Genomic DNA, 13,755 nt, shown 5'->3' on the forward strand with positions numbered 1-13,755 from the left:
GGCAGGCTTGCCACCTTCCCATTTTCACACAAATGACTGCGGAAACTTAAATTGAAAAGGTCTGGTCTAATACATGACAGCTATTGCATTATATTTGAATTATCATTTCCTTCAATCAGCTACATTTGGCAACATTAGTTAGATTGGTGGTACACCAACAGGTTTTTCCTTAATGATGGGGGGGGGGGGATAAATTTAAGTAGTGACAACATGACAGATGGAAGGACAGTTACAAAGACACGAATAGTGTGTGCTTTCAAGGTGCCCTCTATTAGGCCGGTAATTTGTGTGTCTCATGGTAGAAGAGCCTTTTCATTAGCTTTCAGATGCAGGTGGGAAAATGCTTTATGCTGCCAATTTTAAAAGTTCCCTACAGGCGAAAACATTAAAAAGAAAACTTGGGAGAAGATGTCACTTATTGATTGTCCAGTATCTGAAGTTCCATTTGAAGCAAACTTTAAATCATAGCCGATTGTAATCAAAATATGTTGCTGTTAAGAACAATGTTTTAAAACTGTAATTTCCTACAAATCACAACATGTGACAGGATATACCAACCATGGCTGATCTTGAAAGAGCCAAGTAGGGGTTAAGCATGGTTTACCGTTTAAATGAGAGGACACCAGTAAAGCCAGCAAATCTGAGCTACTTGGGGAAATAAAATAAAATCATTAAAAGATACAATAGCAAATCACTTCCGTTTAGTTAGGAGCCATGGTGGTTCAGTGGTTGGAATGCAATAATGCAGACTGATTCTGCCCACTGCCAGTAGTTTGATCCTGACCATCTTAAGGTTGACTCAACCTTACATCTTTCTGAGGTTGGTAAAAGAGGACCCAGATTGTTGTGGGCAATATGCTGGCTCTGTAAACCGCTCTGAGAGTGCTGTAAAGCACTATGGAGAGGTATGTAAGTAAGTAATGTTGCTATTTGTAAATCTTTATCTTTTTTTAAAAAAAAACATACTTAATACTCTTTCTTCCTTCTATTTTCCCCAGAAAAACAACCCTGTGAAGTGAGTTGGGCTGAGAGACAGCGAGTGACCCAAAGTCACCCAAATGGCTTTTGTGCCTAAAGTAAAACTAAAATTCATAGTCTCTTGATTTTTAGCATGGTGTCTTCACACTAGACCAAACTGGCTCTATTTTACTTAGACAAGACAAGACAAGACAAGACAAGACAAGACAAGACAAGACAAGACAAGACAAGACAAGACAAGACAAGACAAGACAAGACAAGACTGGAATAGAATAGAATAGAATAGAATAGAATAGAATAGAATAGAATAGAATAGAATAGAATAGAATAGAATAGAATAGAATAGAATAGAATAGAATAGAATAGAATAGAACTCTTTATTGGCCAAGTGTGATTGGATACACAAGGAATTTGTCTTTGGTGCATATGCTCTCTGTGTACATAAAAATAAAAATAAAAATACATTTCTTATCTTTTAAGAATTAAGCCCACAAATAAAACATTTGAATTACATGACAAAACCATGGTGCAGAGGCCTCAGTATTGTCAAAGGGCATCATCCCTTCTTATTTCTCTCACTTTCTCCTTTATTCATCTCACCACACAGTTATCTTGTCTTTTAGACACAATTTCATTTGGAAATATTAGCAGGCAGAAAGAAGAGGATGCTTCCCGTTTATCCCCTAGTAAAATAAAATCTATTAAGCTTTAATTAAGAAAATAATGAAAGTTGAAACTCTCTATGTCCTTGTAGCAGTGCCAGAGAAAGGGAGTATTCTCATTGCAATAAAATAGATCAATGTAATATTGACTAACATCTACCAACAAACAATTTTTCCCCTCAAGATGGATAGACTCTAGGGCCTCTCATTTGTTCCCATAATGAAACCTCCAGGTTTGATAATCCATTCTTGAGAACATCATCAAAGTTATATTTTAACTCATTAAGACTGTCAGCCTGTTCTATTATTTGCCTGCTAATTTAATATGTGCATGGCAAACAGAATGTTAGTGATTGTACCCAGTAGATATCTCTTTTAATCTGGGGACTGTGAAATTTTATACAGAGGAAACCTTGTCAAAGTCAGCTTTGGGGCTTCTTCCCTTGTAAAATTGCCGGCTGCTATGGCAAATCGTCTTTGTATTTCCAAGTATGGAGAATGTTTTCCCATATCTGATCATTCCAATCCAGTTTATTTATTAACTTACTTGATTGATATGGCCACCCATCTCATAAATTCAACCCTGGTAATCCAATATGCTAAAAACAATATAGAAAGTATCAACAAGCATATAAAAACCTACAATAATATTGGAGAACACATCCAATAAACACTCAACAGTAACAATAACATCTCACGGGCTATCTAACCTCCTGACCTTTGTGCTCTGGAGCACATCTATGTCTTCAGCATCTTGGCGAAAGGCCACCAGGGTCACATCAATCTGATCTTGGATGGTATGTTATTCCAGAGAGAGGATTAGCTTGATTTGAATTACATAAGGCAAATTAAACTTTCCAACTTTTTTGGAAGCTACCTAGGACTTTTGATAACTTGTATTATAGGAATGTTTACATGATCGATAAGACAATAAGAACTTACTTGATTACTTGATCAGGTACTGGCTTATTTTTGAATTGAGGATGTTCCTCCAAAACTGGCTGCACAGTAAAGCATTGTATATCTAAAATCACAAGCGCTAAGGACATTATACCATTAGTGGACACAATCAGTCATCTGGAAACAAAAAAACGTCTTCACAATTGTTCAAGAAGAGTCTTTTATAAAATTAGTTCATAATTATATTAGTAAAATTCATGATTCAGCTTAGAAAGTAAGTGTACAACAAACTGAACATGGATTAAATCCATGTTCCAAATAAATAGTACATTATCGATAGAGAAAAATATTTGTAACTCAGGTTTGAAAAGAGGGCTCCTTGGCTCTCTCTGAGCTTGGTTGTTATCTTGCAGATGTTTCATTATCCAAATTATGATTCATGATGATTGTGATAAATCATGACTATGATCATGATTTATCACTTATCTCTTTTATGTACACTGAGAGCTTATGCACTGAAGACAAATTCCTTGTGTGTCCAATCACACTTGGCCAATAAAGAATTCTATTCTGTTCTGTTTTGTTCTGTGCTTTTCTGTGCTTTTCTGTGCTTTTCTGTGCTTTTCTGTGCAGTGCTGGTAGGGAGTGGGGCTTGCTCTCATTTTATATTCTAGTCCTGCTTGTCCTGTCAGTATTGGTGGGATTGGTTGTTGTGGTCCTTTGGTTGGGCTGTTTACCAACCAAGATATTACTATTATGTCCAGAACAATTCCTTAAGAGTAGTTTGAAGCTGACACACAATCCACTACCATAAATCACTGACATTCACATCAACTTACAGCAACCCCATCAATAATATATCTAGCTATCAATTGGAAAGTGCTAAACACTGCTTTTGACTAATGCCATTCCATTCAGATTTTATTTCATGTTTTGAGCATGGTATCTAGCAATGTCTAAAAAAACTTAGGAGCTATAAAGAGGAAGCTGCAGAACCAACCAAGCACTATTCCTCTGTTACATTTTTAAGGAGCTTTGAAATAACAGCATCTTTGCAAGATGTTATACATGTGAACCCTCCATGAACTAGGAAGAGTTCCTGCTAATAGGAATTTGTCCTATCCATATACCCTCCAAAACTGCAGAGTAGCCAAAGTGATTTGTTTGATTTGAAATCTATTACAATAAAGGTGGAAATACATAAGCTCAGCTCTCATTATGAGATCACAAGAGCTTAAAGTTGGCTTTTACCTGGGGCACAGTCCTCACAAGGAAGTATCTGAGTGATTAAGCTTATGCTGCTGCTTTAAGGCATCTTATTCTTCAAATGCACTATTGCAGATTTACAGCGAAGCAGACCCGAAATTATATGGTGCAAAGACTTCAACTGACACTGTAGAGTTTGTATACTATATTTCTGTGAGATGGACGTGAACGGGAATATATTATTAGCAAGAGCTGTTTATGTTGTGATAGAGAAAAGAAATTTGTAGTTGTCTTGTTCACCCTGAAGTGTTGAATATAACCTTAGAAGAGGGCAGTGTTTTCAGTGTAAAGGCCTCATGTCCTGTTTATGTTTTGAAGCAATAACCCTTTATCATTCCTTCAGAAGCCTTCCTTTATGATGTGGGAGATGAAAAGCAGCTTTTCAGAGGATCATAAGGCAGGAATCACTGCCTGTGATGGTCCTGCTTGTCTCATTCAGCCAGCTCTCAATAGCTGCTTAGATGGGTCTAAATGAAGAAGACCTTGATTCAATTGCCCATTAGGTCCACACAGAGAATCAGAGACAGATGACGATGAATATTCTCGCCAATCACTCATAGATAACACTGGACTATTATTATTTATTCTGTACTCAAGACTGGAAACAGAATAAACCATGTTTTCAAGCAATGAGGATATATAACGAGAGCAGAAACCTCTCTATCCTACCATTTTCACATCTCCTAGAAAGTATGACCTTTCTCCAGCATTGCTACCTGATCTATAATCATGTATAATTACTGTAGGGGAATTATGAATAAATGCCTTCTGCCTTTATTGAATTTCAATAAGAGAACTGACAAGTATTTAGCCCAGAGACTCAGAATTAATCCAACGTCAATTAGTATCTGCAGTAGACTTACACACTGCCAGTCTCTATCTAACTACCGACTGTATCTTCCCATGATTCACTAAGGAGGAAACTGAGAAATGTGAGACCTAAATTAAGTAATGAAAACCCTAAGAAAACAGGTTTTCCTGTTAATGATCTCTGCTGTGTTCTCAATGATAAATTGCAATGCAGAAATGCTCTGATCTAAAGCCAAAACATGGGCCAAAGTTTCCAGGGTTTAGCAACTTAATCTTATAGACACAGCATTCTAAAAACTAATACAGGTAGTTCTCAACTTACGGCCACAATTGAACCAAATATTTCTGTTACTCAGTGAGACATTTGTTACATGAGTTTTGCCTCATTTTACGATCTCTCTTGCCATGGTTGTTAAGTGAATCTCTGCAGTTGTTAACTTAGTAACTTGGTTGTTAAGGGAATCTGCCGTTGGCTTTGCTTGTCCAAAGGTTGCTCAATGTGATCACATGACCGCAACCATTAGAAATATGAACTTGTTGCCAAGCATCTGAATTTTGATGACATGACTAAGGCTGCTATAGTCATAAGTGTGAAAAACTGTCATAAGTCACTTTTTTCAGTGCTGCAACTTCAAATGGTCACTAAATGAATGCTTATAAATTGAGGACTACCTGAATTAGCTTGCCTGGTAAGCCAAAATACATGATGATGAATAATTTGATGATGTGTTACTGATGTAGATTTTCATCCTGAAGCAGAATGTACATTCAGACACAGGGTGTGTTTGTTAACATTTGCATTTAGACAATATTCTGTATCTGCATGTAAAAGGGAGAAAGGGAACTTACTGCTTCAAATGACACACTATATGTTTTAATGTACACGCTAAAATGATACGTTGCTCTTTTCAGAGATGCAGAAGAATATTTGTATTGATTTCTATTATTTTAAATATAATATCAAATTCAACGTCTGGTGTTCTTAATAATAAAAAAAAACTAAGCAGTATGAATCATACTTTGGTGGAAATTTTTCTGTATCTGCTGAACATTCATGATTATATTTAGGTGAACTTGAACATTCCAACATAAAGGGAGAAAAACATCAATTAGTCTTGTAGATAATACTTGAAATATCACCCTTACATAGTGCTGTTTAAAAATAGACCAGAAAGATATTTGATACACACAGGCTTATCTGTGAATTCAGGGATAAAAGCTGCCAGTATGAGTAAACGAAACTCTGAGGAGTTGGCTATTTAATGATTTAAAGTTGTTTAGTAAGGTGGCCTTGGTGATTTTAGGATTTAACTAGAGGCCTTTTACATTCCTGGTGGTTACTTTAAGAATAATGCATTTCTTTGAAGTTTTGATTTCTTGGGAAATTTGATTGAATATGTAATTCACTACTTATGCTTCCCTATCATGATACAGGATACAGATATCCACAACTTTCTTTAGGATATTATGAAAGCATTATATTTATAGTGTTGGCTAACTTAAATATTTAAATAGGTAAGGAACTGATGAAAAAAATAGGTAGAATATGTGCCATAGCGGCCAATTGAAGAGTAGAACTCTATAGGTAATCCTTGATTTACAACAATTTGTTTAATGACTGGCAATGAAAAAGGTGACTTATGACTGTTTTTGACACGTGATCAACATTCAGATGTTTAGCAACTGGCTCATATTTATGATGGTTGCTATATCCCATGGTTATATAATCACCCTTTTGTGACCTCCCGACAAGCAAATTCAATGGGGAAGCCAGATTCATTTTGTTACTAATTTAACAACTGCGGTGATTCACTTAACCATTGTGACAAGAAAGGTGGTAAAATGGAGCAAAACGTACCTTAACAAATGTCTCACTTAACAACAGAAATTGGGGGCTCAATTGTGATAGAAAGTTGGGGACTACCTATATCGCTATAAAAAGCAAAAACGCTAATATAGCCTTTTTACTGGTATGTTCCAGAATAAAACAAACTTAGAGGGTCCTATAAACAAAGTAGAAGGTCCTATATTTGATAGAGGTTAATGTCTGGTGGCTCAGTGGCTAAGATGCTGAGCTTGTCGAATCCCTAGGGTCGCATAATGGGATGAGCTCCTGTTACTTGTCCCAACTTCTGCCAACCTAGCAGTTTGAAAGCATGTAAAAAATGCAAGTAGAAAAATAGGGACCACCTTTGGTGGGAAGGTAACAGTGTTCTGTGCGCCTTTGGCATTTAGTCATGCTGGCCACATGACCACAGAGACATCTTTGGACAGCGCTGGCTGTTCGGCTTTGAAACGGAGATGAGCACCGCCCCCTAGAGTGGGGAACGACTAGCACATATGTGCGAGGGGAACCTTTACCTTTACCTAATGTCTGGTTACTGAGGGTATAACAAAGCCTTGTTTCTGGACACACTTGTGAAATAGAATTATGCATTAGTTCGGTTCATGTTGCAAAATAATTTATACACTTAAAAGGGAAACATGTGAAATGGGTTAAATCACAGGGATTTTCCATATTTTCATAAACTTTGAATAATGATTTTTACTTCAAATTGTTTTTGCTTATTTAATAAAATCTTCTACTTCTAAGGATACATTGAACAGCAGCATTCTTCAGTTTCTCATCAGGGGGTGCAGTAGTATTCATTTTTTCAGCATTTGGAAAATGGCTCATCAGTTGTGCTTGAAAGTCTTCTCTCCGCTCATATTCCTTGCCTCGATAAATGAACATTTTATTCTGTTTTTAAAAAAGGATAAATACTGGTTGCAAACTTGCTATGGAAAATAAATCATTGTTAAACATCACAACATTTTTTTATCCTATTCTTCTTAAAAGCTAGAAAAGTGGACTAAATATGAAATTCGATACATCAAGACCATAATAACCCACTAAATTGTCTGTTAGGTCCCTCCTGGGGAGGAAAAGAGTGGAAGATGTTTTCTAAAATAACAAGAAGACCAAAATGTGATATAATTGCCACTAGTCCCTCAATACATTTTCTTGACCCTGTTGATTGCTAGAAGGCATCTAATATACCTCTGTAGGGAAATTGATTCTAGAATTCTTTGCTTCTCATTGTGCCTTTAAAAGTATATTGGAGATGAAGAAAGGAAAATCACAATGTAAGATTATTTTTGCCAGATCGTAAAAATTACCAACAATAAGAATACTTCTGAGAATTGTCAAGGTATAAATGTGCGAGCCTTCCATATGAAATTTCACCTGCGAGCTGTCAATTAGAATGAATATACACCAGATATAAAATTCATTAGATTTCCTGCTTCATTGTCTTGGCTATTCGTATTGTTGGTTTTATTGTTCATTAAATTCTCTTCAACTATAAACCATCCCTTAATTATGACTGTCTTGTAAGAATCCTAAAAGCTCCCTTATCACTCCATTACCCTCACTATAAACCTTCTTCTAACCTTGAAAGCAACAGGGGGGGGGACCCACAATAAATATAATTCCTTTCTGAAAACGTGACACTCAATATTGTTACAAATGGCATTTTAGGCAACTGCAAGACAGAAACCCTTTTTCTGGCAGAACCTCATGAAGACAAATGTTCCTATTTGTGAATAATTCCATTTCCACAAATAGAATATTGGTACCCTATAAGGCTGCTACAAATTTGAAATTTGTTAAAGACAAAGTATACAGAGTAGATAATTTACCCTTAGGAATGTGGGGAACCCTTGGCCATAATATCCAACAGCAAAATAATCTGGTTTAGGCCTCAGAATTTTCATGATGTTTTCATAAAATTTGGCTTGTTGAATCTGAAAGGAAAAAGAGATGTAATAGAAAAGTGATGTAATGACAACCAATTCCTCAGACACTAGGGTTACTTTTCCATGGGATCCAATATGGGTCAGTCACTGGGACCAGAGGTTTAATTTTCCAAGTTTTTTTTTTTTAATTTGATTTATATGCCGCCCTTCTCCGGAGACTCAGGGCGGCTTACAATGCGTTAAGCAATAGCCTTCATACTTTTGTATATTTATACAAAGTCAGCTTATTGCCCCCACAATCTGGGTCCTCGATTTACCTACCTTAGAAAGGATGGAAGGCTGAGTCAACCTTGAGCCTTGGAGAGATTCGAACCAGCAGTAAATTGCAGGCAGCTGTGTTAATAACAGGGTGCGTAGACCACTGTACTATCAAGGCTCTTTGTTTTAGGACTCGTGCTGGAACCCATCCGCAGGAAAGTTCTCTCTCCACAAAATGTATGTGAGACAGAAATTCCTTGAGGATGGACTCCAGCATGAGTCCTAAAACTTGGAAGACTGAACTGCTGCTCCCACTGACCCTCCCAGATTGGATCCTGGAAGATTATCCTGGGACATATTTGCCTCCATTCATTACCTTTTCATAATTAAAAGGCGCAATTCTGATTTTTCTCATTTTTCATAAGCATTTGTAAATGAATTACTACAGCAAAATTTCAGTCAGCTCAAATATCAATTAAATCTTCAATTATATCATTTGCAATGATTTCATTGGGCTAGAGCTGCAAATGATATGATAAGGTATCACAGTCAGGTTAAAATATAACTAAAGTGGAATTACATTTATTGTGTAGACAATTCCAAGACTTACTCGGTAGAGTTTATGGTTTGAATTTTATACAAATTCAACGATGACACTTTGGCCAATTTTAAATTGCAATACTAAAGTCTATAGCGTGATGTAAAACTAAACATAGGAAATGATTGTTTAAACTGCCCATCAAGGACATAGAAGCAATGTTGTATTTTGCAAATGGCAATGAATTTAAAACCCAGTACAATGTGCAAGTCTAACGTCTATTTTATGTCTACTAAATGAATGGCATCTTTAATTTAAAATGAAATACATTGATTTTTATTTCATGAGATGAAGTCATTTTTTATTTACATTTATCTTTCAGAATGATAAAGGAGTTTATAGAATTGGCATTCCTTGTTCTTCTAAAAATCATAGCACTAAATTCAACTCATTATGAAACAATTCCCAAAGCAATAATATAAATGATCTTGGAAAATAAGTAAGATTTGAGCTTCTTACCTCCAAAGATATAATCCTATTGATGATCTAAGTATATGAGATGAGAGTGGTAATGCTGTAAGTTTCTTGGGCCTATGGTTTCTAAGGCTTCATACATCATTGTGAATATCTTGAATTGGGTTGGAAAGCAATTACAGCTGGACCAGCTGCAATTTCTGGACTGTCTTCTAGGTTATTCCATGAACGATTGCAGTAATCTAGCTTTTAAATTACTGGAGCGTAAGTCTCGAACAGCAAGTAGGCATTGCACCTCAGTTATCAGCTGACACTGAGTACAAGTGATTTCACTGATGCTATGAGGCTATCTACAATAGAATATCCCAGACTGCAAGTTTGTTCCTTAAAGAGGAGCTCATTCAAGACTATCTTCTGACATTCAGCCCCCAGAATCAGTAAGTTTATCTTGCCTGAATGTAGTTTCAGTTTATTTTCCCTATAGTCCTTTACAGTATGGGAAAGCAGATCTTCTGGAGACATTAAGTCTCTCAATTATATATTGAGTTCTTAGCTATATCACAGTCATAATATACAAAGCCATAACTTACAGAACATGCTTCATTTTTTTTTTTTTTTGTCAAGGCAAAGAAGGCAAATATCTATTTTATTGGTCTGGATTTCTTCAGTGTTTTAAAATTATTTTTTCACTTGTCTGAAATAATAATAAACTGGATATATAGACATGTGCTTTGAACCAGCATTGACTTCTTGTGATTGACTGGAACTGTCCCTGCAGTTTTCTTAGCAAAATTTCAGAAGTAATTCGCCATTGCCTCCAGTGGTGGGTTTCAAAAATTTTTTACTACCGGTTCTGTGGGTATGGCTTGGTGGGCATGGCATGGCTTGGTGGGCATGGCTTGGTGGGTGTGGCAGGGGAAGGATACTGTAAAATCTCCATTCTCTCCCCAATCCAGGGGAAGTTTCTGCAAAATCCACATTTCCTCCCAATGGCACTTGGGAGGCAGAAAATAGATGGGGGTGGGGCCAGTCAGAATTTTTACTACCGGTTCTCCAAACTACTCAAAATTTCTGCTACCAGTTCTCCAGAACTGGTCAGAACCTGATGAAACCCACCTCTGATTGCCTCCTTCCTAAGCCTGAGAGACAGTGACAGTCCCAAGGTGATCCAGCTGGTTTTATGTCAAAGACAATACTATAACTCATAGGTTCCTGGTTTCTAGCCTTAATCACTCACAAAAACTTGTTTTTGTCCAGATTCTATCTACTTATTAAAAAAAAAAAATCTAGACCTGAATTACAGAAAGGTTTGTGAAATAAATTTAAAACTAGAGACAATTGAAAATTCATAACATTTTTGTAAAATTCCATTCTTACCAAGTTTTGGCTCAGAAGTTCATAATCAAAAATTTCCATTTCATATTGTTCTGCTAGTTCTTTGCACAAGCCAATTGCTTCTTCCCACATCTGCAATGTAATAGGAAATTTAGATATATAATTGCATCGCTTTAGAGAAGCTTATTGAATTTTTTTATTTATTAAATTAAATGTCTGTGCTCATCTCTCTCTCAGAGCAATCTTTATTCGTTATGCGATATGCTTTGAAATATTACATTAGAACTCCAGGAGAATAATATTTGTGTAACCAGAAATATCTACATTGAGTGAATACATTTAAGGCCTTGTGATTTATTTTTGCAACAATATTAGGTTCCTGAAAGAACAATTGAAGAACCCCAATTTATTTCATCCACACCTCTTTGAGGTGATATGCCCAGACAAGCTTTGAAAAAAGACTACATAAAGCATGTTGGTGAGAAGACAGCATTTCTCCTTAAAGCATGAAAATAATGGTGCTTTTTACAAGGCCTGCACTTAAATTCTGTCGGGATGCTTTGCTTATACCGGTTTGCATTGTGAAGTGTTTCTGCCTATTTTGCACAGCTCTATTTTGTGATATTTACACAGTTTTGCAGATGTCTACATAGTTTACAGGACAGATCAACCTGTTACAGTCAATTTTAATACAAAGGAAATTTACCCATACATCTCATATTTTATATGAATATATTGAAATGTGACTGTCTCAGATACTTGCATTCTCAATACTGAATTAAATTCAATTAATTAAATTATCTCCTAATTTACATTTACTTTATACAGATAGTCCTTGACTTACGACCACAATTGAACCCTTTCTGTTGCTAAGTGAGACATTTGTTAAGTGAATTTTGCCCCATTTTACAACCTTTCTTGCCATAGTTATTAAACGAATCACTGCAGTTGTTAAGTTAGTGACAGGCTTGTTAAGTGAATCAGGATTCCCCATTGTCAGAAGGTTACAAAAGGTGATCACATGACCCTGGAACACTGCAACCGTCATAAATATGAGTCAGCTGCCAAGGATCTGAATTTTGATCACTCACCTCAGGGCTGCTGCAATAGTCTTGGTGTGACATGCAGTCATAACCAGTGGTGGGATTCAGACCGTTCATTTGAATCCCACCACTGGTCATAACTTACTTTTTTCAGTGCAGTTGTAACTTTGAATGGTCACTAAATGAACTCTTGTAAGTCAAGAACGACTTGTACAAGGTTGTTAATCTAAAGTCTTTTTTTAAGTTCAGCTCATTTTTGGTAATCTCACAGATGTATCAGTGTGTTTTTTGGCAACAGAAGAAATGATCTGATATTGCCTTCTGGGATCTTTTTTTCAGTTGTCAATCTTGCTCCCAGATGTGAGATTTGCTAGAGGTAATAAACAGATAGAGACCTGCTCTGTTCTAAGTCAGTTATGATTCTTTTTCTGTCATGTAATATCTACAAAGTTTGTGTTTCTGTTCATTGCAGGCTAATCATTCAAACTATAACTTGGCTTCATTTCACAAATATATTATAAACATTCTAGAGAACAATTGTTCATGAAGCCTGACCAAATCATAAATCCTTCTGCAATGCTTCTACAATTAAATGGATATGACAACAGTGGTACCAAACAGAAGTACTACTAAGTGCTAGTGCCTACCTAGGAAATATAAATATTTTCTAAAAATAGTTATTAAGTTATTTTGGTGATTTCGGTCAAATCCTAAATACGGCATATGCCTTTTTTCTTACAAAATAAAATATACAAGACCAAAACACATTAAGCCCATTATGCCATATAATTTCTGTATCGTCTGATTCATAGCAACATTTTAATAATGTCACAGACTGCATACAATAACATTCTTCCACAAATTCTATGCTGTAATAGAATGAGAATCAAAACCACCCGGAAATTTACTGAACAGACATCTCTTTCTCAATATTAGGCATTACTGCTTTGGATGATGAAATGAGATTATAACCCATGGCACGAAGCTACTCAGCAGAATTAGGAAGTTAAAATTACTTTTCCTTTGTCAAAATATTCTATTATCATCTCATATAGGTGCTCTTTCAGATGACGGTGTGTTTGTGAACTTTGAAATTCTGTTTGCATGACTTGAGGAGTACAATGTTCATCAGACCACTGTGGAGGAAAAAAAAAACTCATAATAAATTTGTAAGTAAATTCTTAGCTTTTTTTTTTAAGGTTACCAAACATTGGTGCCATAATTGGGCACAAAATGCATGTAGTACAAATCAGTGACAATATAAATATGCAAGATAGCTTTTTAGACTTCTTTCTTTCTGGCATTTATTTATGCTTAATTAGATCCAAGCATAGCAATTCTATTTTTGAACTTGTATGAACAGTTGTTTCATTAAGACTCTGCTCTTTAAATACACATACAGGCATTTATTTCTTGACATATCATTCTTTGCCCAAACTTACAAATAAAACCCACCAAAATATCTCACACTCACACACATTGCATTGATATGCAATGAGCAGTCTGATACTCATTTTATCATATTCTTCCCCAACACCCCAAAATGTAAGAGTTGAATTTATTTGAAACACCTTGACTCCTGAAATAATGGGACTAAAACTTATTTCCATTGGTGCTTTCAAAAGGTTTGGTCATCCACCAAGAGCAGTAAACAGTTAGAGCTTTCTATATGTCATAGGTGCCAAATTAGTGGTCACCCAGCTTTTTGCCTGAAGATTGTAATCTTAACCTCCATCGCAGTAAAGAAACTTTT

General features: G+C 35.9%; 1 protein-coding gene across 1 annotated transcript in view; it reads right to left on the reverse strand.

Moving 5' to 3' along the window:
• DOCK2 (dedicator of cytokinesis 2) overlaps positions 1–13,755 on the reverse strand; it is a 314,912-nt gene that overhangs the window by 33,818 nt on the left and 267,339 nt on the right. Inside the window, exons 38-42 of the mRNA XM_070934070.1 lie at positions 13,019–13,138; positions 11,002–11,091; positions 8,298–8,402; positions 7,215–7,356; positions 2,583–2,664 (exon numbers count right to left, since the gene is read on the reverse strand). Of these exons, the coding sequence (XP_070790171.1) occupies positions 2,583–2,664; positions 7,215–7,356; positions 8,298–8,402; positions 11,002–11,091; positions 13,019–13,138 (539 nt within the window). The remainder of the gene's footprint in view (positions 1–2,582; positions 2,665–7,214; positions 7,357–8,297; positions 8,403–11,001; positions 11,092–13,018; positions 13,139–13,755) is intronic.

The sequence above is a fragment of the Pituophis catenifer genome, unplaced genomic scaffold (genome assembly GCF_029215685.1).
Source record: "Pituophis catenifer annectens isolate HBS135680 unplaced genomic scaffold, rPitCat1.0.hap2 SCAF_2, whole genome shotgun sequence".
NCBI lineage: Eukaryota > Metazoa > Chordata > Lepidosauria > Squamata > Colubridae > Pituophis > Pituophis catenifer.